Here is a 27,089-nt window from a genome sequence, read left to right as displayed (position 1 = left end):
CATCTGATAGAGACTATTAGCTGCAGATTCCTTCACATAGAATAGATGCCCTAGCAATACCCCCTGGGAAGGAGGGTCTGCGAAAGGACCCCACCAGCCAAAGCCGAACAGAGGGCCCCACAGGGGACCAGATCTGTCGACCAGGTAGAATCATGCCCCTGCCAGGCCAAGGGAACCCCCACAAGCAGAACCCCACCGAACCCAAGGGGACGTAGGAGGGAAGGATGGCTGAAGAGGCTCATACGCTCACAGCAGAGGAGGCAAGGATGGAGAGGCCGAAGCACCCCAGTCCCCCACAAGGCAACATAGCTTCCGCCGAATGCCAAGACAGGAAGACGGAAGAAGAAGAAGAAGAAGGAGAAGCCTAGAGGGCCCAAAGGAAACCAAGGAGAAGAAGGCGAGCCATTCCAGATGGAGAGCGGTCAACCAGCCAGAACAATGCCGGCAGTCAAGACCAGAAGCAAGAAGAACAGCCCGAGGCCCCAGGAAGACCAAGTAGGCAACGCCTGGCAAGGGCCACCACGAGTGGCCGCGCACACGATCTCAGGAAGCAAAGGCAACCTACGTAAACACCATGGAGAACAAGTACCCGAAGGCGACCAGAAACCTCCAGCAGAGCACAAGCCATATGACAGCTACCATAACACCACATAGGGCACGTGAAGTCCCAATATATGGGAACCCTCTTTGGAAGAACTTCCACAGCAGAGAAAGGAGCAAAAGAACCATGGGGAAAAAAGCACCCCCGCTACATGCTTGACAGCAGCCCAAGCAAAGCAGAAGGCCCAATCTCAGGGCCAAGTCTGCAAAACAACTGCTGCAGAACTCACACACAACAACAACAAAGGGGCTGTCCAGCAGCCAACAATGCCAAAGTCCCAAGGAAGGACGTAAACGGCCAGAAAAACATACTCCACAACCATAACTGCCGGCCTAAGAAGGCCCAGAAGCAACCCCAACTCAGAAGTCACTGAGGAGGGGACGGAGGAGGAGGAGGAGGACGGAGCCCTGACAAGAGCCTCTGGATGGCGGAGTCGGCCGGGGCATGAATCAACAGACTGCCATCAAATGAGAGATCAATGAGCCTCTCCCAAATATTTTCGGGGAAGACACCGTCCCGAAGCCAAGCATGGCGATGGAGAGCGACTGAAGAAGCCATGGCCCGGCCCAGACGTCCAGAGTTGAGTGGAGAATAAATGACACAAGCTCCTGGCCATCCAATGCATGGTGCCGCAAATCCACCTGAGCAGACTCCTGGGATGCTGCAGACCCCAGAGACACAGCCGAGTCCCACAAACAGGAGGAGGCCCTAGCCAGCACACACAAGGTGTTAAGGGCCCGCAGGTCGAGGCGAAAATGTTGCGCCCCCAAGTGTCCAGCCAGCGGGCATCTCTGGACGGCGGAGCAAACAAGGGCGGCAGGGAGGGAAAAGCAGTCCGCAGAAGGGGACTGGAGGCTGAGGGGTGAATGGACAGGCACGCTGGGTCACGCGGCGTTGGAAGGTGCCGATGCAGAAGATGTGGAGACACTGGGTCCCCGGAGGCAGGACGCCTCCAAGACCCCCCAAAAGGCAGTAAGGAGCGAACCTTCAAAGAGAAGCAAGATTTCCCTCCCACCAGAGCCCTGGTGGAGGACCTCCAACAGATGGTCTGCCGGAAAGTGAGCCACCGGGTCACCCATGCGTAAGATGCCCACAGCCGTGGACACCGCGTGAACGAAGGTCGCACCCACATCCGTAGGGCCCCGCGGTGGAGAAAGCAGCTCCTCTGTGAGCGACGGCTGCAAACTAAGGCGGCCATCCCCGAGGCCAAGCGGGGCGGGCATGGGCCAGACATGGAAGTCAGGAGGAGCCGAAGAATGAGGGACCTGCCACTCTTCCAACGAACACCCCTGCTTTAGGAAGGGCGGGGAGCCACCCTTTGACGCCAGTGAAATGGACATCACACGGCGACCAGTCTCCGGGAGGACGATAAAATATGCAGCCTGCCTCCAGAGAAGAAGCAGCGTCCAAAGACGAATCTGCGGTACGACCACTGTGCGGAGCCGTAGAGTCCGCTGCTTGAGGCAGGCCACCGGCGCCATCCGGCATCGCCGGGCAAGGGACCTCCAAGTCACCCCGCACCGGAGACCGGAGCGGAGACCGGAGTAGAGCTGGAGCTGCACTGGCCCCAGAGCGGCGCCGGCCCGACCCCCGCCGAGGCAACCACCTGCGTGGGGGAACGGGATGGGCCCGGGGAGAAGCCCTCTGCTGGCCACGGCCCACAAGGAGGCGAAGGTCGCCCGGCAACCCTTGTGGTGGCGCCAGGGACAAGGCAACCTCCAACTCACCCTCCAACAAGGCAGCCGCGTGTGAGGAGGTACGAGAGGGGCCCGGAGAGGGACGAGGGGTCCGCCCTCGACCTTGACCCAGAGCGGGACGAGTAGAGTCCACCGACCCCTGTGGCTCCGCACGTTCCAGCTGCTGCCGGCGCCGTAGCTGCGTCACCTCGGCCTTAGACAAGACTACCCTGCTAAGGGAACGAGAGGTGCTCGGGATGTGACCCTAGCCCTGGCAACCTCCCGCGACACCACAGGGACCCCCGCGGGGGTTTGCAGCGAGGCAGAGATGCCATGGCCTGAAGGAGGTGCCCCAGAGGAGCCGCACCCCAACAGCACCACATCCTCCAAGCCTGGATCCGACCCAGTCGGCGCCGGGGCCGGAGCCACCGGCGGCACCGCAGAGGGCCCTGCGCAAGGCGAGAGATCCGTCGATGCCCCAGGAGGGAAAGGAGGAGGAGACGCCAGCGAGGCCTGCAAAGCTGCCGCATAAGTCTCCATCTGGACTCTCGACACCCCAACACCGGGAAACGGTGGATAGGATGACACGCGGGCCACATCACCCGCGGAGAGTCCACGCCCCCGGTGGGCCAGAAACCAGCCCCCGGGGACGAACTGCGACACTTACCCACCAGGGAGTGATGCTCACGTGACATTGGAGAAAGGTGAGGATGACTACCACGGCCGGACCTGAAGCCGTCCGCCGAAACAGACCGAGGGGAGGACATCGACCTGGAGAGACGCGCTGAGAGAAGTTTCATTTGGCGATCCCGCCGTGACTTCGGCTTCAACTGTTGGCACGCCGCACAATCTGAAGAGCCGTGATCCTCCTCCAAACACCACATGCAAATGAGGTGAGGGTCCGTCGCCGACCTAAGACGCCCACAAAACGTGCACGTTTTAAAGCCCGAAGGCATTCGCACACTGTTTCTACCAAAAAAGAATGGAATAAAGAGGGCCTTAAACAGGCCCGCAGCAAGGAACGGATCCGCATTGCACACGGAAAAGGAAAAAACTGACGTGGGCGCACCGGGGCAGGTCTTATGTGACCTCGCTGACGTCACGTACGTGGACGACGCCTGGGCGGAGTCGCGTGGTGTCGCCCCACCCCCGGCATGCAGGGATGCTGTGGCAAAAAGTTTCCGGATCCAGTCTCGCGCCTGGGGATAATTCTACGTGAAGGAATCTGCGTGAAGGAATCTGCGGCTAGAATCGTCTCTACCAGATACATCGTTACCGAAGGTAAGTAACTCGTACTTTACTACTAAACAGGCAGCCACAAGTGCAGTTACCTTGCAAACAAGTGGGTCATGATTAAATGGTGCAGCAGGTGCAGTCGCACCGGGTCAAAAAGTTGTCAAGAGTCCTCTAAACACATAATATTGATATATTTGACTAATAAGCAGGCAGTCACAATTGCAGATAAAAGAGACTTGATTTGAATGGTGCATCAGGTGCAGTGGCACCGGGGTCAAAAGCTCTAGGGACCTAGCTACACCCAGATTATTGCTAAAATTTAAAACTAAACAGGCAGTCACAATTGCAGTTATCTTGCAGTTAAAAGGGGATTGATTTAAATGGTGCAGCAGGTGCAGTAGCACCGGGGCCAAAGGTAGTAGTCTCTATCAGATATACAGCATAGCTCTTGTATATTAACTTTATTTTTAACATGCAATGTTTATTACAACATTTAGAATTTGATCAAAATTACCAAATAGATTAAGTTGAAAAAAAACAATCCGGTAAGGCATACAAAGTGCAAAGAAAAGTACTGAGGCATGAATATGAAATACCGCAAACGTTCTAAGGCTAAAGCATCTGCTTTACACAACTAAGTAATAAAAAGCAAGCGTTCCAGGATACTGTTAGAAGCTGTCTGCCTTTTCCGTGGGAAGAGATCCTATCTTGACAGTGAATGGGTATGAAAACAGTGTGAACAGCTTTAGTACGACTATCATAAATGTGTTTAGCCAGGAAAAGGAGAAAAAAAAAATCTACACAAAAGCGAATAAACACCTTAATTCGACTTTGGGAACCGATAAGAGCCTCCTTTTAAGATATACTAAATAGAAGAGATTTCACAAAGACAGCACACGCGCTGTGCAGGTGAAACCTAAAAACAGGGCATGCTGCATATTTGTGCTAGCAATAACCCCTTTCCAAACGTGGGTATCATTACAACTACTGTATATGGTGAACAAGGGGATCATTCACATCAATTATTGTATCTTTTTTTATGTTGTCTTTCCATCCAAACAGAAATCTAAAGTTAATCCTCTGAAGCAATCCAAAGAAAAGTTACAGAAGCAGAGCAAAACTGAAAGAATAGGCATACAACTAGACAGACATTTCTTTCAGTTGATGCATTTTACTAACCCCATTGAGATTTATTCACTTTCTCTCATTTTTTTGTATATGGTGCATCAACTGAAAGTAATGTCTGACTACTTGGGTGCCTATTCTTTCTGTTTTGTTCTGCTTCTTTAACCTTTCTCTGGATTGCAGGTTTAGCTCTACACCTCTTTTTGAATAGACAAATTGTAAATAAACCTACACAATAATTGTTGTAAATGTTCCCTATATTGACCATTCACCACAGTATCTATACTGAAGCTTGTGAGGGGTTATTGGGTTTCCCTTCTCTCTCCTTACTGTTTAAGTATGTGGCTAATTTGTTGTGGGCTCTTTCTTAACAAGTGGCTATGCCAAAATCTTGTTGGCTTCTTTCTCTTTTTGTGAAATCACTTTTCTCTCTACCTTTCAAATGTCTTAAGAAACTCTGACATACTCTGATGACTACATCGCAAACATGGAGAGCCTAATTTCCCCTCTTGGTTCCAAGGGTCCAGTGATTCAACAGATAAAGTTAAGTGTGCTGGCTAATATTGAATGTCTTAAGAAAAAACCTATAAGAACTGAACTTCATGCCAATTTCTCATGTTAACTACAACATATTGCCCGTTGGTCTTCAAGTTAAGAATGTCCCAGTTATATTCCCTGAATAGGAATAATTCAAAACAAACTTTCGCTTTGCTTCCAATAAATGTTCTGAGACCTGGAGTGTCCCAAGCATAGGGATTGCTTTGCAATATATATAACTTTGGAAAACTGAAATAGATGAATCACCATGACAGCACCAGAGAATTTAGAAGCTCAAATAAAGAATTTGAAATTATAAATATCTAAAAAAAAAAAGAGAAATTTCAAAAAGATACTAGGTGTGGCAACACAAATCATACAGTTACTTAAAAAAAGATTGTTGTCAACCCAAAGTCCTTACTCTCCTCCTAAACTAGTTACCTTTTCTAAATACAGCCTCAGAGTTTGAAAGTGATCACAAGCAATCAAACGTTCACAATTTTCAATACAGATTTTTTCAGATCAACGCCAGAGAGGTTAATCACAAAATCCATGACAGACACATGGTCAGAGAGGTAGGTACACAAACCAATCTACTGCCGAACAGAGACAAACAACCAATATTATACTGTATAGTCACTGAAGCAGCTCCAGTTGGCTACTAAAGCTGTTCGGGTGACTATGCAGTATAACTAAGAATAACATTTGAATTGTGAAAAAGAAAAGAAAATAAAGTAAAAAGGAACCAAAAAACTTTTTGGACACATATATTGTATTCTTGTAAAGTTAGATGCTCGGGCATTGCATCTATTTGAAGTGACCAGGGTTTCTCCTCATACAAGCTGAAAGTGTTGGTGGCCGCTCTTTCCCTTGGAGCACCAATAATATTTGAGAATAATTGGGAATACTGTAGGTTGGCGCTGGTACCAAACCTTGCGACAGCATACAACATACACAACCAATATTACAATGGTAAATACTGACAACCTTTAATCTTTATTCTCCCCAGTTGGATAACAGAGATTTCTGTGTTAAATGCAGGTTTATTCTTTGTACCCACACACAGAAATTACTTACTTGAAACCAGGATAGAAATGTTTTGTTTCTTTTGAATGACACGTTAGAACCCTTTTTTGCTACAGATGAAGCAATACACATATTTGAAAACACAGGTCAACATAATCCCTCTCCTATTCCACTAGCCATATGATCAGCAAAGACAGTGTGACTTTTGAAAATGCCCTCCGTACACAAATTGGCTTACTTTTCAAAAGGTAAAAGCCCCTGAAACATAATTTGTCTTAATTAGAGCATCAAGTCTTGAAGAACCTCTAATCCCTTACCAATACTAATATAAAACTGGCAGATAAGGGTGTGGGATAGTGCTACTGAACAGAGTAGACTTTTTACGTAAATCAAACAAGGGGCACTGTTCCAGGGTCGGTGTATGCAAGAAGTCAACACGCAGTCCTCATAAATGGGAGGACATAGGAGAAAAAAGAGGGAGGGAAACAGGGGAGGAAGAGAGGTGCCAGGTCAAGGGGTGGGGAGAGACACAAATTGTCTCTTGTTGCCCTGACACATCCCAAGGGATGTCATGCTTCATCATAGGGCAGTTGCTCCTCGTCGGGCCGGCGGTGCAATGCCCTACGGGTCCCCCGAAGGGTCTCTTTGACGGAGATCTTTTTAGAGAGCTGCCGATGGGTGCATGTGGGTGTGTGGGTAACAGGTATGGTGTGAGGGACAGTGCGTGTGTGCAGTGCGAATTAAAAATGCCTAAGGGTTGCCAAAAAAGAGGTTTTAATGAAGAGGTACCCTTGGCAGAATAAAAAAAACGTAGGTTAGAGGTAACCAGCATGGGCACAATGTGCCCGGGTAACTATGCTAAGGTCGACATGTTTCACGCCTGAAACGGTCTGAAAGATCCTTGGCGTTTCTTGAGGACCAAATGTGTGAGTGGAGCGTAGTGAGTGCACGGACGTGTGTGTTATGAGTGGGGTAACATTAGTCCACTCGAAACTTAATGGGGGGGGAAGAGAGGCAGCCTACAAACTAATAGTCAGTGGCTGTCATCGATCCTAAATAGATCTGTGCCCCCTAAATAATGACCTGTGGAGACAAGAGGAAAAGAAGGGAGATAAAACACACAGGGGTCAGGACAGTTCGCTCTTTGCCCTGTGGTATGTTGGCCCAGACATCAATGGTCCAGGAAATGTGAAGCATTAAAAGCAGTAGTGAGAGACATTGTGTATCAGTGGTTTTAAAAGCAGTATGATCACCCAAGGGGAAACTGCGTCATCAACCATGGCGGGGCACAGTGGGGGGGGTGGAGGGGGAGTTCAAAGCTACTGGCCCTAGCACAGGAATAGTGCCCGGGCTCAGGAGGTGAACACCCCTAGCAACACGTGTCACCCCGGTCGAGGTCGTGGCAGCAGTTAAAAGAACCTTAGGTGAAGCACGAGTAGAGACACGCCTGTGGTGTGCAGCGCCTCAAGGCCACACTCGGCCTGGTCCCAAAATTCATGGCGTGGTAGAGAGGTTTAGCACATACTTGGTCAGGTCTCTAAACATAATTATACGACAAGGGAGAGAGTTATTGAGCAAAAAGCCACTCGGATGGTGATCGGCTTAGACTATTGCAATTAAGTTCCAAGACAACTAAACAATACCAATCATTCTAAGAGTTTTATTAGTGGCCCTACTCAAGTCATGAAAAAACACTCATTGCCAAGACCACTAAGATTGACCCTGATGAAGGATGGTTAAGTTAGAAACAACACACCTTACTGAAAAAACGCAACTATATGATACCAGAAATATACATATTAACCAAGGTACAGGTTGTCTAATCGTTTCGGGCTGTAATTCAATCTTAAAACTTTTACCCAAGTATGCCAATACTTTTTTTTTTAGCAAGCCCTTTGTCAATCATAACCCCTTGTAAATACGAGAGAGTACCTCTGTAATTAACATAATTGAAAGTTATCCATTCAATAGTCTGACATCCTGGCCCATGGACATTGAGAGTTTGTATCCAGCATTCCGCCATCGGAAGCCTTAGAAATAATTCAAAACTCACTAGAAACAAAAACGTATCCTAATCGAGTTCCTACATCAATTTTCATTAAATGTGCAAACATTGCACTTAGCAAAAGCTACTTTTTTTCTGAACAGCAATTTTATCAACAAACCAAACGGGTTGCCATGGGTGTAGTTTTTGCACCAAATATAGCAGACCTCTATGTGGCAGACTTTCAGAAATAATTTATCTACTCACAAACGAATCTATCCTGCATCATATCTCAAAGTGAAGAAGGTATATTGACGATGTCCTGTAAACCGGTCATGCGACAATACGGCACTCCTTAAATTCATGCATGGCTTAATTCACTGGACAAAAATCTAGGTCAAATTTACTTACGTTTCAGGCAACGCAACACAGCAAGGGAACCTGCTGCACTGCATTTCATGAAAGAGAGAGGAGAAATGTGCCATATCTACTAAGATATAGTGCACTTCAGCTCCCTCCTACCACTGGTGTACTGTGTACAGGTTAGCACAAACTAAAGGCACCTTTGCACCATGGTGCAAGCGTGCCTGCATTACAGACTAGATTGCTTTTGTGCATTAACAGGCACCTCCCTGCCAAAAAGTTATCCTTAGAAGATTATTTCTATTTCTCTCACTGGTGCAGAATGCAGCACACATGGAAAGATGAAACAACAATAATAAATACATATCTTTGAGGCGCCTCGCTGTGGTAGGCAAACCATTTTTGCACGATCCCAGGATTACTGACTTTAGCAAGTCTCTGATTGTGTCAAGTTTCATGAGTAAATGGATGAACATGAATGCTCCTCCAATGGAATGCCTACCGCAACAAAATCGAACGCAGAGCAGCACAAGCCGCTGCACGGCCTTGCATTTCTCTACAAAGTCATGCAAGGGGGAGCAAGTCATCCCTTTCATTGCTTTTTAAATCCAATGTAAGGGCTTGTGTTCCCTTGAAATGAAATGCGCCATGCAAGGGCAACACAGGTCCTTAGTAAATATGTCCCCTAGAATTTACCATTGACTACAACCCCACATATATCAGTTTCCTTGATCTGACTATTAAAGACATGAATGGCACATTGTACACCACAGTCTACAAAAAAACTCAGAGCAAGGAATAGTCTACTCAAATATAACAGACATTCATCCACAAAGTCTAAAAGAAAACCTTCCCTTTGGATAATTGTTTACATTTAAGACATAATTACATTGAAAAACAGACTATTTTTCCGAAGCAAATATACCTTTAAAGAAACTCAGTGTTCATTGATATCAACAGAACATACTGAAGATTTTGTTCAAGAGAGCAAGGTATAACCATAGGGAAGCCTTATTACAAACCAAATGGAAACCAGAAAAATCTAGATCAGTTTGTGTGTCAAATTTTGGAAACCTATCAAATCAAATGATAAAAAGCAGTCTTAAAACACTTAATAATGACACCCTGTTTATTATAAACCAATGTTTGCTTGTAAGTGTGGCTGTTGGACTTGGCCCTTTTTGCAGAGTCATCCCAGAACATTTTGCCTTCCTCCTGTATTTGTTCTGACCTGTTGTTGGTGCTTTTGAGGAATCTGGGCACTTTATCACTGCCTTTCAGTGCTAATGTGCATGTGTTCTCTATGGTAAACTTGGTAAGATTGGTCAACACCTCTTTGGCATATTAAATTTACCTGTAAGTCCCTTGTACAGTGGTATCTCTTATACCCAAAGGCCAGTAAATGAAATGCTACTGGTGGGCATGCAATGATGCTTGCACCACCCACCAAAGTAGCCTTTCAAACCTGTCTCAGGGCTCTGCCACTGCAGGGCCTGCGCATGCAGTTTACTGCCGCTGTGATGTGGCACATAAAGTGGTTTCCACGTCTGTGACTCCCATTTTACTACATATCAGTCACCCCTAAGGTAGGCCCTAGCTAGCTCTATGGGCAGGGTATGGTGTAGGTAAATGGTAGGTAATGTGCCTTAACTGTGTGGCATGTCCTGGTATTGACAAACAGTCTATTTAGTTTCTGACTGCTATGAGGAAGTCCTCTCAGAGGAATGCATTGGGGATTCCCTGATATGTGCTGCAGTGATAATTCCTGACATGAGAGGGGTAGCCTGATACAGTTTGGCATGTTTGGAATAGTGGTGATAAATGTTGCGTATTGGTGTTCATGGATTTATTATCACTATTTTAGAAATTTCACTTTTAGAAGTAGGCATTTGTGTGTGCTATGTGTCTTTGTGCCTGCCTGCTGTGTATTGACTGTCTGGCCTTGAATTGACAGGGCTGGGGAGGTGCAGTGGCTCCAGAGAGTCTGGATGATTCAGCGCTAGTCTGAATAGCCCTGGTCTGCATTTGGAGTGGTGGGAGGAGTAGCACGTGCACCTGAATAGGGCTGTGCCTTCCTTCCACAATGACTCCCCCCACCCCCTGTGGTGTGTCTGGGGTCAGGGCTTACAATGGGGAGTGTTGTGCATTGTAAGGAGCTTTTTAAGTGCTCCCCAGAACTGGTTTATACTGGGTCCAGGCCCTGTACCGGGGCAGAACAAAGACTTTATTGAGGCTGTGACCCCATGTTTGTTGAGCCTGCTTGAACTAGGTGAACTTGGAGAGAAGACACTGCGTGGGACCAGAGAACTGCTGTTACCAGGAGGAACTGCCATCTGGACTACCTACGTGTGGGACTGAACCTGCTGCCTGCTGGGCAGCTGAAGGGACTACCACTCTGTTAAGGGATCCTGTGTGCTGGTCTGCCTGTGCCATGTTCTCTGCCCCCAGTGATCTCCTGAGGCTTGGTGGCCTGCCCTGCGAGTGGGAGAACTTAGCGCCGGGCAAGCACTTTATTTGTGTTACACCCAGGGCGAGGTGAGTGCTTCGCTGAAAATAAACAACTGGGAGGAGCGCTTTGGGCTCTGCTCCCTGATCAGCGTGCGTGAGGAACGCTGTTGTCGTGGTTGTGAAGGAGTTGCAGTGCTGATTGCCTTCCCAGCTCTATGTGGCGTGTTCCGATAGAAATACAGCAGGGGGCTCTGCTGAGGTGGCCCCGTATTGTGAGGACCTGACAGAGACACCGCCATACCAAGGTGGACAGGAGCCTACCCCGCGGTCATATGCCAGGAGGGCTGCTCTACACACCCTCAGCGGAGTGGGGACAGTTCGCTTCTCCCTTGATGGCGGTTCCGTTCCTGCAATTACTGCGTAGTCCACACGGTAAGTGGGGTGGCTGCAGAGTTGGAGTAGAGGGTGCCCATACTTCGGTGCCTGTGAGGACTGGAAGTTACCCAATGTGCATGTGTCGTGCCCTGACATAAGGGTACATTGCCAGTGAGGATCTCATGTAATGTAATTGGTATTGCATTATCTGGGCTGCACCCTAGGTACCGTTATGGTGACCTGCTGATGTCTAAGGAGGGCATGATGTGGTTATGTGGTTCATGCCTCATGCTTTGTGCTAAGTGCAATCCTGCCAGTATTTACTGGTGACGCTAAATGCTTATGACAGAGGCCCGATTGGCCTAATGATTTCTGTAATCCCTATAAAGTCATGACAAGTGCCTGGGGGCACAGCGTATATATATGTGATGGTGATCTAATGTGTTTTTATGGATAATACAAAGGCTATTTTTATATAACCATGTGAGAAGTTTCTTTTGTGGTGCGCCTAGTGTGTCACTGCTGTGTAAGTGTGTTGCTTAAACGCTTTACACATTGCCTCTGGGATAAGCCTGACTGCTCTGCCAAGCTACCAAGGGGTGAGCAGCGGTTATCTTCCGCATGTAACTCCCTTGCCCTGACTAGAGTGGTGTTTACTACCTTGCTTAGGAGCATGCCCTAGCCAATCAGAAATCCCATTTCTAACAGTGGCCCTTAACTTAAAGATAGATTAGTGAAATCATACTATGAACCAAATCAAGCATTAGTGAAATTATACTATGAACCAATTTAAGCATCAATAAAAACAAAGTCTGGCTTACTACCAGTAACGGGCCATTACCAATGTAGACATTCTATGGCCTGTGACAGGTGCAGTGTTCTGAAAAATGTTACCATCAACAGCATGAACTTTGGAGTCAAACATTTCCCCAACTGCAAGAAAAAGAATGTTATTTACACCATTGGCTCCACCGCTATGGCGGAGGAGCGTCGCACCACTGCTTTCGAGCAGTAGAAAGGAAATATAAAATGATAATATCTTAACTTATTATCATTTTATGTTTCCTTTGTGGGTGGGGCTATTCTGCTCACAGAGCAGGGCAGGGGAAGAGTAGTATTCTCACTCCCAAGTGCACAATGACTGTTTGGTTGGCCCTCTCAGGCTGGCCAAACCAGTCATGCGCACTCTCCCCTTCTCCATGCAGGCTGCAATACAGCCTGCATGGAGAACATGCCCACCCATACAGACCCTGGCTGAGTGCCATTTCTAGAGCCAGGAAGGACATTAAAGAGGCACTCTTGTAGGCCAAAATAGACTGGGGATGTGAGAGGATTTGGTTGCAACTGTCTGGGCAGGCGCACTAAGTTGTTTTGGGTGATAGTAGCCCATGGTAAACGGAATGCCACCACTGGTGTCAATTGCAATCTCCAACCACAGACCTGGGAGGATCATTTCCAAAACATCCATGCAGCCAAAGTCAAATGTGAGAGCAGAGATTTGGAAAATATCACTTCCCACTTTTTAGGTGAAGGTACCATTGTGGAGGCAGTCATGGTGCTCCTGGCACATAAAGCACCAGGCCATGATTCGATCCTCGAAGATCTTTTTAGAACAGAAACCTTGATCTGGGCCACCTACTTTCAGCTGCTTTTTCGCTCCCTTCAGGAAGGTGTTCCGATTCCAGGGTCTTGGCTGACCGCTGAGATGTTTCCAATTTACAAATAAGCTGCAAAGACAAACAAGGAAATTATAGGCCCGTCAGAGTTATTGACACCTCCCAGAAACTCTTCCCCCAACTTATTTTAGGTCAGTTGCTGGACTGGGTTAAGGTTGATTCCATTCTTTTGAAGATGCATAGGGGTTTAGAAAAAGGGTTTGTATGGTAGATCAAATCCTTCACTTCTGTGGCCTTTATTGGAAAATTGTTGCGTTCATCACAGGGCACTTGCATGTGGTCTTTGTCGACTTAAGGTCAGGCTTTGACTCTATTCCCAGGGCCAAGCTGTGGGAAGTTTAGAAAAAGATTGGTGTTCAACACAACCTCTCACTTGTCTTATGCAGACTGCATGCCCATAACATTGCTGGAGTTAGATTTGGCAACAATTGCTATCTTGCAGATACTTTTAATGATGAAACTGGTGTCCGACACAGGTGTGTGTTGGCCTAAACACTGTTTAAGGTTCATATCAATAACTTAGTCCAAGCACTTGACTCCCCTGGAAATTAAGTACCTAAATTAGGCTCTCATTAAAATTTCGGCGCTGCTCTTTGCAGTTGACACCCTTTTAATTTCTAAAAATCTGCCTGGCCTGCAGGCAATATTGACTATTTTTTTACTTTTTGCAGTGCTTGAGCCTCGAGCTCAACATTAACAACTCTACATTTATGGCATTACACTCTTTTAAAACTGCCAGAGCAAATATTAAGGTGCAGGGCGTCTCTCTTACACAAGTACAGGAGTTTGTGTATTTGAGGGTCTGTTTAACTTTTAGTATGAGCTGGCCTACGCACATTAGAAAGTGTCCATTAAAGCTCTAACTAGAAGCTGGTGCTGTGTAGAATTGCGTAAGAAAGCCCATACATGCTCTTTTTCACCAGTGGTGGAGATATATAATCTTAAAGCGAAAACTGCAGCAAAGCATGATAGAGAACTGTGAAGACATGCCATGAATTGATGATGTTTGTAAAACTGAAAACAGGTGTGTAAGGCATATCCTTTATCCCCAGCAGAATATCCTGTCTCTCTGAATTTCTGGATGTGGGTAACCTCTGATTAACCACCTCATTAGGTCACGTCCAGTTATGGATTAGCATAGACTTTGCTCAAAAGATTACTGTGCCACTGGATTCAAGCTAGCCTGGCTGATGAGCGGTGATGCCCCGAAACCGGTCCCAGGATGCTTGTTTCCAGTCCAAGGAGGACCTAGCTTGTCAGTTTGGGCTGGACTGTTCATATAAGGAACAGGGTCAAGACTGATTTGCATATGGCTGGGTCCAAACTGGGGTGGCATGGTGAGCAAAAGAACGATGGATTTAACCCAGATCTTTTGACTGGGGTGAATATTTAATTTGCTCTGCATTCCGTCTATCATCTGTGTCTCCTTTTCTTTCTCACCCTAAGTGCTCTGAGTATACCCTGATGTGGGTCCTGGGCTCGCTGTGCCACTGGATTCAAGCTAGCCTGGCTGAAAAGGGGTGATGCCTCGAAACCAGTCCTGGATGCTTGTTTCAGGTCCAGGGAGGACCTGGCTTGGCAGTTCAGCCTGAGCTATTCCTATGAGGCACAGGGTCAAGACTGATTTGCATATGGCTGGGTCCAAACTGGGTTGGCATGGTGAGAAAAAGAACGATGGATTTAACCCAGATCTTTTGACTGGGGGGTGAATGTTTGATTTGCTCTGCATTCTGTTCATCATCTGTGTCTCTTTTGCTTTTAGAAAGTTGGCATCCTCTTACCTTAGTAATATGGTGCCTTCTGCATGTGTCTGAATACATGTCTGGAGTGGGTGAGAGCTAGGCGTTGCGCTTTCCCTCTAGACAGCCTCACATAAAGGGAGCTCAGGTGTGACTGATGTGCCATCCACATCCTGATAGGCCATCAAGGGCAGGATCAGAACGAGGAGCTGACACTTACATCTGAATAAGCTGTGTCCTGTCCACACACAAAAGGCTGCATATCCCTCTGTAGTGAGTCTGGAGGCAGGGCAGAAAGGGCAAGGACCATGTGCACTTCAAAGGCATATCTTTTAAGTCTCCCCCACTTCAAAGGCACAACTAGGTATAAGTACTGCACCTTAGACACCACCGTACATTTCTGAAACTATGGATATAATGCCAAGAAGGTGACCCCTGACCCTGCTTGCAGGCCAGGTCGCTCCCTTGCTGCCGCACAGCTCCACCTGTGTGCCAGTGCCTCCCTCGCTGCTCCTTCTCTGTGAGTTTTATACTGCTGTCTGTTGTGCCCCATTTGATTTAGTGCCTGCCTTGTGATTCTGTACTGTACTGTTGCCCCTTTGATTCAGTGCGTGTCTTTCGTTTTGTGATTCTGTACTGTACTGTACTGTTGCCCTCGCTTCCAGCTCGTTCCCCCCCACCCTCTTCTCTTCTGTTTCCCCTCAGCCCATTCCCCGCCGCTGTTCCCCTGCGGCCCCGCCCCCTCGCTGCCCCACTCCCGCCTCCCAGCTGCTCCTCCCTCACCATCCCCGCCTTAAATGGCGGCCACTGCGCGACAGCAGGAGTGACCCCTGACCCTGCTTGCAGGCCAGGTCGCTCCCCTGCTGCCGCACAGCTCCACCTGTGTGCCAGCGCCTCCCTCGCTGCAGCTGCTCCTCCTCCGAGAGTTCGATACTCCTGTCTGTTGTGCCCCATTTGATTTAGTGCCTGCCTTGTGATTCTGTACTGTACTGTTGCCCCTTTGATTCAGTGCGAGTTTTTCTTTTTGTTATTCTGTACTGTACTGTACTGTTGCCCTCGCTTCCAGCTTGTTCCCCCCCTCTTCTCTTCTGTTTCCCCTCAGCCTGTTCCCCGCCGCTGCTCCCCTGTGGCCCCGCCCCCTCGCCACCCCGCTCCCGCCCCCCAGCTGCTCCTCCCCGCCTTAAATGGCGGCTGCTGTTCGGCCGCGCCGCTGTCGTGCCAGTGGCAAGCCCATCCGCGCCTGGATCGCACCCAGCGCTAGAACCCCTGGACCCCGCGCACACCACGATGCCAGACTCCGATACGATGCCAGCACTCTCCTCGCACTAAACACCAACCGTGACAGCCGCTGCCTCCAGGCCACCCCGAAGCTCACCCAAGGACCTTTCTCTTGCCGCTCCTGTAACTTCACCTGCAACAGGACCACCAAACCTCCAAGGACCAGACCCAACCACCTTTGCTGCATCCTCCTCAACACCCGCTCCGCACGCAATCACGCCGTCGAGCTCTGGGACCTAGTCGACACCTCCGCCCCAGATGTTGCCTTCCTGACCGAGACTTGGTGGAACGACTCCTCGGCACCCGACATCGTCTCAGCCATCCCGGACGGCTACAAGATCACCCGCAGGGATCGCACCAACAAAATTGGAGGAGGTCTAGCCATCGTCCACAAATCCACCCTCCAGTGCTACACAGACGACACCCTCAACACCGCTGAACACCTGCACTTCTAGATCCACATCGACCCTAACACCACCCTCAGAGGAACACTCGTCTACAGACCCCCCCGGACCCCGAGATCAGGTCTGCGACTATCGCTGATGCCGCCAGCACCTACGCACTCGCCTCCATGGACTACATCCTCCTCGGGGACCTGAACTTCCACCTCGAGAACGACGACGATGCCAACTCCGCCACCCTCATCGACAACCTCACCAACCTCGGCCTCAGACAACTTGTCACCGCACCCACCCATGCCACCGGCTGCACGCTTGACCCAGTCTTCGCCACAAGCACCACGCCGCCTTCAACCACACCACCGAACTCCACTGGACCGACCACCGCAGCATCCATTTCACCTTCCAGAAACCAACCACGCACCACCGCACCCAACAGCTGCCCCCCCGCTGCTGGCGCAAAGTCACCGAAGATCAGCTGACCTCCACCCTCGCCCAGAACCCTCCCACCAACCCCACCGACCCAGACGCTGCCTCCAGCAACCTCAGACAATGGATTGACGACTGCGCCAACACCCTCGCCCCGCTCAAGAAACCCTCCAACAACCACACCAGCAAGAAAGCCACATGGTTCACCGAGGAGCTCCAGACCTCCAAACGCACATGCCGGAAACTGGAGAAGAAATGGCTCCACGAACGTACACCGGACAGCCACGCAGCCCACAAGGACGCCATCCGCAGACATCACCGCCTCATCAGAACAGCCAAGAGATACTCCTTCAAAGCCCGCCTGGACAACAACGCACATGACAGCAAAGAGCTATACAACATAGTGAATGAACTCTCCAACCCCAGCACCAACACCAATGACATCCCGCCCTCACAAGATCTGTGCGACTCACTGGCCACCTTCTTCCACTGCAAGATAGCCAACATCCGCGACAGCTTCAACACCACGACCGCCCCGACAACGCCAGACTCCAACACCCCCTCGACCACCACCAGCACCAACCACGTGACCTTCAGGTCCAACGACGACGAGACGCGCACGGCCATGAACTTCATCCACTCAGGATCACCATCGGACCTCTGCCCACACCACGTATTCAACAAAGCGGATGCAAGCATCGCACCCCAACTACGGAAGGTCATCAACATCTCCTTCGAAACAGCGACATTCCCGGAAAGCTGGAAGCACGCCGAAATCAACACCCTACTCAAGAAGCCCACGGCGGACCCCAAGGACCTCAAGAACTTCCGGCCCAATTCCCTGCTCCCCTTCCCGGTGAAGGTCATCGAGAAAATCGCCAACATGCAACTGACCCGCCACCTCGAGGACAACAACATCTTAGACCCGTCCCAGTCCGGATTCAGACGAAACTGCAGCACCGAGACAGCCCTCATTGCCGCCACAGACGACATCAGGTGCCAACTTGAAAACGGCGATACATCAGCCCTCATCCTCCTGGACCTGTCAGACACCTTCGACGCGGTCTGCCACCGCACACTAAAGACACGCCTCCGAGAAGCCGGAATCTGAGAGAAGGCCCTGGAATGGACCACGTCCTTCCTCTCCGGCAGAACCCAGAGAGTCCATCTCCCACCCTTCCGATCTGAAGCCACTGACATCATCTGCGGCGTACCCCAGGGCTCATCCCTCAGCCCGACCCTGTTCAACGTCTACATGGCCCCCCTCTCACAAGTGGCCCGCCAGCATAACCTCAACATCGTCTCCTACGCCGACGACACTCAGCTCATCCTCTCCCTCACCAAGGACCCGCACACTGCCAAAACCAACCTCCACAAGGGAATGAAGGGCGTCGCCGAGTGGATGAGGAGCAGCCGTCTGAAACTGAACTCGGACAAGACAGAGGTCCTCATCCTCGGCCCCACCCCATCTGCCTGGGACGACTCCTGGCGGCCGACCACACTGGGAACAGCACCGACACCCACTGACCACGCACGCAACCTAGGATTCATCCACGACTCCTCCCTCACCATGTCGAAGCAGGTCAACGCCATCTCCTCCTCCTGCTACAACACCCTCCGCATGCATCGCAGGATCTACAAATGGATCCAACTGAAACAAGAAGAACAGTGACCCAAGCCCTCATCAGCAGCAGGCTGGACTAAGGCAACGCACTCTACGCAGGAATCCCTGCCAAACACCTACGACGACTACAACGCACCCAAAATGCCTCCGCCCGACTGATCCTCAACATCCCTCGTCGCAGCCACATCACCCCCCCACCTGAGACACCTGCACTGGCTCCCCGTCAACAAGAGGATCACCTTCAAGCTCCTCACCCATGCACACAAAGCACTCCACAACACCGGACCAGCCTACCTGAACAGCAGACTCAGATTCTACACCCCCACCCGCCAACTCCGCTCCACCAGCCTCGCCCTTGCAGCCGTCCACCGCATCCAACGAACACCTCCGACAGCAGATCCTTCTCCTTCCTCGCCGCCAAGACCTGGAACACCCTCCCTACCCACCTGCGACAGACCCAAGACCTGCTCACCTTCAGAAGACTCCCCAAGACCTGGCTCTTCGAGCAGTAGCAGCAGCACCCTCCCCTCAGCGCCATGAGACCCTCACGGGTAAGTAGTGCACTTTACAAGTGACTGATTGATTGATTGATTGATTGATTGATTGATTGATTGATTGATTGATTGATTGATTGAAGGTTTGCTTTGCTGATGAAAGGACTGCAACCCTGCTGGACTACTACTCTGCTAGACTACTGCTCTGCTATGCTGACCTGCTACCCTCTTGCCTAGGAGTAAGAAGGACCTGCATCTCCTTAACCCAGAATCAAAATGAGTCCAAGGGCTTCGTGGCTTACCTCCTGCTCGAAGTCTCAGGGATATAAAAGACTTCCAACTCACCTGCCACAGCACCTGGACTCTGCCGTCTGAGAGTCTTGCCCTCCCAATGGGTGCCAATCCAGTCCTAGACCCTTGGAACCTGGTATTCAGTGCTGCACCAGCTACAGTCCATGTATTGCAGCTGCTGTGAGTATCAAGGATATCGCATCATCAACAGTAGGCACATACCCTCGGAGCCAACTCATCACCTACATCCTAAGGATCGACACCAATGCATAGCCTCCTGTGCTCCTCAAATCTCGTTGTTAACGCAACCACAAAACAAGATATTGTTTCAGTGGGCCAAGGCAGGTCCCTGTATCCAATCCACGATGCACTTGGTTTGTATGTTCCTATGTTTGCTGTGTCACTATCTCCACCCATGATTTACTCCTATGTAGGTGTAAATAGAACATCAATTTTACTTTTTTTTAGAACAAAAGTAAGATTCTCAAATGTCCCTATACAGTAGAGTCTAGACAATGGTGTCACGGATCTATTGTAATAAGAGATTGAAACTTCAACAGTGTTTACACTTATTTTTTCCAGTCAACAACATAGGAACAAATCCGTCACAGAAGTGGTATATTCTGTGGACTGTCCCCACCAAGAGGGTATTGAAAATACATTTGTCGTACTGTTCTTAAAAACAGATTTTTAAATATTTATACACAATAAATGTATGCTTGTTGCTTGGTATGTACCTGATATTTATTCACTTTTTCTAATTTTCTTATAAAGTGCGTCAACTCAAAGGATTGTCTGTATTACTGTACACCTATTCTCACAGTTTTGTTCTGTTTCTGTAACATTTCTTTTAATAGTTCTAGATGTATTTTGGATAGACAGACAAGTAGTATTAAAAAGAATACAATAATTGATGTTGTAGGCTGTTAGATTTGGGGGTCTCTAGTTGGCACAGGTAGTTACTTGTGACAAATAGGGACCCTTGCCTCTAGTCAGGGTAAGGGGGTACACTCCTAAAATAACCCCTGCTCACCCCTTTGGTAGCTTGGCACGAGCAGACAGGCTTATCTCAGAGGCAGTGTGTAAAGCATTTGTGAACACATACAGTAATCAAGTGACAACACTACAGATGAACACCACACCAGTTTTATATCAAAAATGTGTATTCTTCATATAGATTTAACACAATACCATAAACGACAAAAATCCACAATACTGTACTTTAAAGGGTAGAATTGGCTTAGTTCTCTTTAGATCTTAAATGCGACACTTTGAGTCAATGTACCTTAAGATGCTACTCGCAGGGCAACAAAAGTGTTGCAGGGAAGGTGATGCGGTAGGTCCTTAGACGCAAAGGCGGTGATGCGCTGAAGATCTGGTGCAAAGAAACAAAGATGGCGTCTTCTTGTTGATGCGATACGCTTCTCCAATGTTGCGAGGTATCACGGCTCGATGCGTCAGCTGCAGCGGCGACACCCTTGTCCAGTGATGCGATGACAGCGGCTTTGGCGACGACACTCTTCTCCAACAATGCAAGATGCTTCCGCTTGATGCGACAGTTGCAGCGGCGACACCCTTATTCAGTGATGCTACGACAGCGGCTGCGACGTCGGCACGCTTCTCCGTGGATGCGAGGTGCTTCTTGTGATGCAGTGCAATGTGACAGCTCCAGCGGCGACACCCTTGTTCAGTGATGCGACGCAGCGGCTGCGATGGCAACATGCTTCTTCGGTGTTGCGAGATGATTCTTGTGATGAAGTGCAATGCGACAGCTACCGCGGTGACACCCTTGTTCAGTGATGCGACGGCAGCGACTGCGACGGCGACACGCTTCTTCGGTGTTGCGCGACGCTTCTCGTGATGCGGTGCAATGCGACAGCTACAGCGGCGACACCCTTGTTCAGTGATGCGATGGCAGCGGCGACGATGGCGACACGCTTCTTCTTCTCGACTCGCGCTTCTAGCTCCTTGCAACATGCAGTCCCTCAGAAGGCCCAAATACAGCTACAGGCACTTCCAAATAACTCTTGGGGAGCTGGTGGTTGAAGTCTGTTGTCCCTGAGACTTCAGCAGGAGGCAAGCTCTTCTCTCGAGCCATTGGAGATCCTTTACAAGTTGAATAAAGTGCACACAAGGTCCTTTCTCCTTTCTTTGGCAGTCAGGCAACCACTGCAGGCCAATCCCCCAGGTTCAGGGATAGTCTCTCCTCAGTCTCTCTGGTTCCACTCCTCAGCAAAGGTTTCTTCTTGTTCCCAAAGTGATCTAATTCTCTGGGGTTTGGGTCTCAATATTTATACCCAATTTCTCTTTGTTCTTTGAAGGCAGAGAGGCCTTTGCCTAGTCCAAACCAGTTCTGGTCAGTCCTGGAGTACTTTGTTGACATGACTCCTTCTTTCCTTTCACAGTGCAGGGCAGAGACATCAGACGCACCACAGGAGGTGGAGCCAGCATTGTGGAGGGAACGCACAGCCCTATTCAGGTCCCAGGTGCAACTCCACCCACCCATCTACATGGAGATCTCTCTATTCAGCCCTGTCTCTCTGGAATTTCCCCAGACCCTGTCACTCAAACTCCAGACAAGGAATACACAACCTAGCAGAGGCAGGTTTGGATGGTTAGACAAGAAAATACCTACTTTCTAAAAGTGGTATTTTCAAACACAGAATGTTAAAACCAACTTCACTAAAAGATGTATTTTATCGTTCTGAGTTCAGGCATACTAAACTCGAATTTCTGCCATGTTCCCTGAGTCAGTTAGGATTATAGGATGTAATAATCAAACTGCCCATTCTGGCCTATGGGGAACAGGAAGCCTTGCAATAGTGAAAAACGAAAATGACTGTAATTCACTATTAGGACATGCCACACACATCAGGGCTTGTCCTACCTTATACTTACAATGCACCCTGCCGCCCTTGGGCCTATCATAGGGGTGTCTGATATGAAGAAAAGGGAAGGTTTAGGGACCGGCAAGTGGGTGCACTTGCCCAGTCAGTAGGACATTACTAGACTGCACGCAGGCTCTGCAATGGCAGGCCTTAGACACACTTTTACAGGCTGCTTCTGTGGGTGGCACAACCAGTGCTGCAAGCCCACCAGCAGTGTTTGGATTACCAGCCCTGGGCACTCCTGGTGCACTGTACTAGGGTCTGACAGGTAAACCAAACCAACCAATCATGGAATCACTAATTCACACATCAATTTACAATGGGGAGAGCATATGCACTTTAGCACTGGTCAGCAGTGGTAAAGTGCCCAGAGTCATAAAACAGCCAACAACAGGTCAGAAAAAATATAGGAAGAAGGCAAAAAGTTCAGGGATGACCCTGCAAAAAGGGCCAAGTCCAACATAGGCCAAGTTATAAAAACAGAAAAAAAAATGAAGGCAGGGCTAAGGCGGCATTTTTATGCCTAAAACATTTGTACTTTGTGAAAAGCAACACAGCTAGACAATAATTGGCCAATGAATTAAAAGTTAGACAACAAAATATATTTATTTCAAAGCTAAAAGAATGGCACCAGAAGGTTTTATTTATCACAATGCATGCAGTTTGAGCATATCATAGCTAGTTGCTACTGATGTAGACGAGCCTTCGGTATTGTCTCGTTAATACCAACGTCAATTACAGTAGATTCCTTCTACGTTGTCTTCGTTGGCATACTTACTTCATTTAGTTGGAAACTTTACCATGTTTCGAACAGACAGGATTTTCGACTGCATTGACTGCCATCGAGTCATGAAAAAGTCTGTATCAGACAAAACACGTGTCGGCTGTTGAGTGTTTGTAAGCATGCAACTACTGGAAAACATGGATAATAAACTGGAATGAAGACACCTTTTATCTGGACTGCTTGTTTGACATAAGGATGATTACTGATTCAAGTGCTCCGTTGTCCCTATATTGTTTAGAAGATTCTATTGGGCCAATGAGACACGGTCAAACTATTTGCACAGTTCTGTAGAGCGAGGCACTATGAGGCAACATTTGGGTACAAGAGGTGGCACTGACTATTTCAGAGAAAAAGGGACTCTGCAGTGTGCTCTGGTGTGTACTGTCACTCCGCATAGTGAGCACAGTTCTGGAAACCATTGAATCTTATGGCAGTGACTCTTTTTACCCTGCCCAGCAACCGAACCAAATGAACCAAAACAGAAGACAGACATTAACTCACAAAATGTTTTTAGGGTCTGGCTACACACAGCTTTAGTTTTCTGAACACCTGATGTTTTCAATTCTTAAAAAAGGTATGATACATATATATATATAAACAGAGCAGGCTTTGAGTCAGCCCCACAAAAACATTAGGATACATGTGTTTTTCATGGTCAGTCAATGTTTGGATGGACTTCCCATCAAGGCCTTTGCTTTTTATGGATAGTCAAATAGTCACATTTGTCTTTTCGCTTTGGTGGTGGGAATTCAAGTAATCCTTCCGTAAGGCTGCAGATGCAATATGACATGTTTAATGATGTTAGTTTCCCCTTTTTTTGGCATCTGGCTGCATATATGTTGCAACAAGCTCACAGGGTGAAGCAAAAAAAGCTGTGCACAAGATTCCTATCCCTGTATCGTTTCTCGCCCTTGTTTGCCCCATGAACACGTTACTTTTAATTAGGCCGTTCCAATCTGAAGCGGAGGTTAATGTGGCATCTATCTTCCAACAGTAACACAATGAAGACTCCCTTTGTCAGTCTACATCTGCTACAGTGTGTGCAGAACTCGCCTCAGAAGATAAGTGTGGCTTGTAATGTTCTAGCCATTGCCACACCAAATGCTCTGCATGGAGGTGACGAGGACTATTGTATGGCATCTACAATTGGACGCCTACTACCTGTCACCTGCTTCCTCAACAGGGCAGACCCGCATAAGGTGTGCCAGTGCAAAGACTTATGGGGAGAGTCTGCCTCTGAGGAGGCCTTCTCGAAGCTAGATACAGTTGAGCAGGAATCATCCACAGAACCAGACTGCAGATCCCACCAGAATCCAAGGCCTGTGCATGAAGAAGGTGAGTGGGCAAAAGGATGGAGGTAAGAGGGGGAGCAGCAAAGGATCTCGGAGGCAATCTATGGGGAGTTAATTGGGAATCTCTGGGGGGATATTAAGAAATAAAGTAGGAGAAATAATGTCTACTATTTCTTTGCATTGAAGAAGAGGCAGTAGTATGAAGAAAGCTGAAACAGAGTCATTGTTACCCCACAGAGTTCCATTAGTCACCCTCTTCCCATGGCTCGATCATAAAGCCCTGTCAGGCCCTTGCGGAAACTCCTCTGCAGATCTCCCAACCCATTCAAGCCACGCCTATCGAATCCCACAATCCCTTGGCACCCTCCTGACATCAGTTGATGTAACAGTCTCACTGCAAAACCCGAACATCCACAGCCAGGTGAGCATGTAATATTGAGCATGCACAGATAGTGAACGGCATGTTTTACGTTACTTTAGGACCATGACACATGGCTGACTGCTAAGACGTACTGTGCCTTGCTGCCGTTTCTTGTCACCTGGGCTTAGCTCTTCACCATTTTCTCTTCTATAACTCATCATCTATCGCTTAGCTCTTCACCATTTTCTCTTCTATAACTCATCATCTATCCTTGTCTTCCAGGCAGTGAGAAGGTTGGACCTTTGTAGCCCTTGACTCAACCACAATGTGCAGTGAGCCAAGGCAACTTTTAGAAAGTGCACAGAGCAAAGAATGCATGGCTTTATAAGCCCTGCACATCAGAACAGGTGGGTCCGAAGTCTTGTACAGTGTGCACAGTTAGGTAAACAGGGTCTAAGCATTCGGTCATAGGTACAGCGGGATGAAAGGGGCTTGAAGAAGCCATCACTGCCTACCTAGGGGCCCTTCACATACTGCACGGTAAGCATGGTTGGATGATCTCACTTGAGGTTCAGATTTCCACAAAAGCTTTTAGCCGGGCTCCAATTGCAGGGCGTCACTTCATCAAATAGCGGCATAAGGTACAACACTATTTACTTTTTATCTCTAACAATTTCAATTCAGTTTGGTCGGTGTTCTTCCAGGAATTCCCATTCCTGTGTACCTCGTTCAGCTCGCAAGTGGACGCAAGTGGAGGGACGGAAATATATAAACATACTCTTTCAAATCAAACTGTGTGCATGCAATGCACACAAGTTTACACCCTGCTTATCCTGCTGCTTTTTTTCACAAAGGTTTTATATTTATGTTGCAAACACCACCTGCGCTCCCCCAACCTTACAAACAAACCCCAGTTTTGGCTCTTCAGTAATTGGTATCGGCAACGGCAGTAAGTGTGGCTTAGCTGAAAATGTGTGCTAGGCTTTGCCAATGCTTAAAACCATTTGCTATAGTCTAGTGACAAGTTAATCCATTTCAAAAGAATTTGGAGAAAAATAATCTCTTTCTTCCTTCAATACACACCAGATGGTAGAAATAAAATTATAAACAAAATGTACAAAAAAGGTATTGCAGCTCTGGTGACATGAGAGCCAATTTAACAAAACAAAAAAAACACATATAAAAGAGCAAGAAAGAAATTGTAGAATCGAACAAGAGAAATCAAACTGAAAATACCTTGTGGCCACCAAAAACGTTTTAAATTATTTATGGGCACACTGCAGGCGCGATATGTTACACCAAATCACATAAATTATTCACCAACAAATGATAAAAGCAATCTTAAAAGAAAAATACTGTGTGCTCACCCAGAACAGAAATCCAATATGGATAGAGTTCTTTGGTGAGTAAGGCATCGTCTATCTCAAACAAAAAGCGTTTTAATACATCCGTCACATCCTCGAGCTGGTGTTGTCCGACCCGGAGTTTCACACTCCGAGCATCTTTTTTAAATTGCTCCAGTAATTCTCTAACATTCGTCGGATTGCCATTTGCCACGTAGAGAGACTTGCTTCCTAACCCTGAAATTAAAGAAACAACAGAAATCAGAAAAAGTCACGGATCATGTGTGGTTTGTCGCATGAAGTAAACAGACTAGTCGGTGCCGGAAGTTTCCACTGTTAAAAACCCACCCCCTCGACATCCCTGTCTTATCCGATGTGCAAAGACTGTGGCCTAAGAGCCAGAGCTGCCGAAATCGAGTCTCGGATTGGGATCAACATCCAGTGATTTTGTGTAAACTTAAAAAACGCATGGCTGTGACCATGTGTAGTGTGACTGGTGACGCAGTGTATGTATATATATTTACTATACATACACATACTGCATACTGCATCCACAGAGCCAGCTTTAGGGTGGTGCGACAGGTGCTGCAGGCACCTGGCAGTGATTGTGTTTTAAAATAACTATTTCTTTGAAAGCATGTGAACTTCCTTGTGCGTCCACCAGTTTTCAGGCAACAATAAAAATGTCAAGATAACTAGTGATTAATGTTCCTACTGGTGAGGGATCGGAATTTTATCTACTGGCAGTTTTGACTCTTCATAAAGTAGCGTGAAAGGTTGATGTGCCTGCTGCAAAGAAGTGGTACCATGCAGATAAAATAACTGAGTGTGAATGAACTATGAGTAGCACTATACAAATTGAGATGTATGTTAGAAAGAGTGTACGGAACGATGAGGTGCACTGTTGGAGAGTGGCAGTGAGGGAATTCATGGAGAAGGTGGTCATGGGGGGAGGTGCATCAAAAAAGAATGTCACCCGTGGTGCCACCAGCACCTGTGGCGTAGCTAAAGCTACTGTCACCCGGGCCGACCCTAAATTTGCCGCCTGCTGCAGGTAAGAGTGGGGGTGGGGGGTCACGGCTGCTGGACGTTGTCCCGGGAGGGTTGAGTGGGGTTCTGGC

The 27,089-nt window shown here is 48.2% G+C and overlaps 1 protein-coding gene across 3 annotated transcripts in view; it reads right to left on the bottom strand.

The window, feature by feature from the left end:
- ARAP2 (ArfGAP with RhoGAP domain, ankyrin repeat and PH domain 2) overlaps positions 1 to 27,089 on the bottom strand; it is a 1,345,662-nt gene that overhangs the window by 429,813 nt on the left and 888,760 nt on the right. For all 3 annotated transcript variants that reach the window (XM_085642300.1, XM_085642298.1, XM_085642299.1), the window contains exon 21: positions 25,993 to 26,205. In XM_085642300.1, the coding sequence (XP_085498426.1) occupies positions 25,993 to 26,205 (213 nt within the window). The remainder of the gene's footprint in view (positions 1 to 25,992; positions 26,206 to 27,089) is intronic.

This window comes from Triturus cristatus, chromosome 2_2 (assembly GCF_964204655.1).
Source record: "Triturus cristatus chromosome 2_2, aTriCri1.1, whole genome shotgun sequence".
NCBI lineage: Eukaryota > Metazoa > Chordata > Amphibia > Caudata > Salamandridae > Triturus > Triturus cristatus.
The sequence above is the reverse complement of the archived record's forward strand: the minus strand, read 5'-3'. Positions and strand labels throughout refer to the sequence as shown.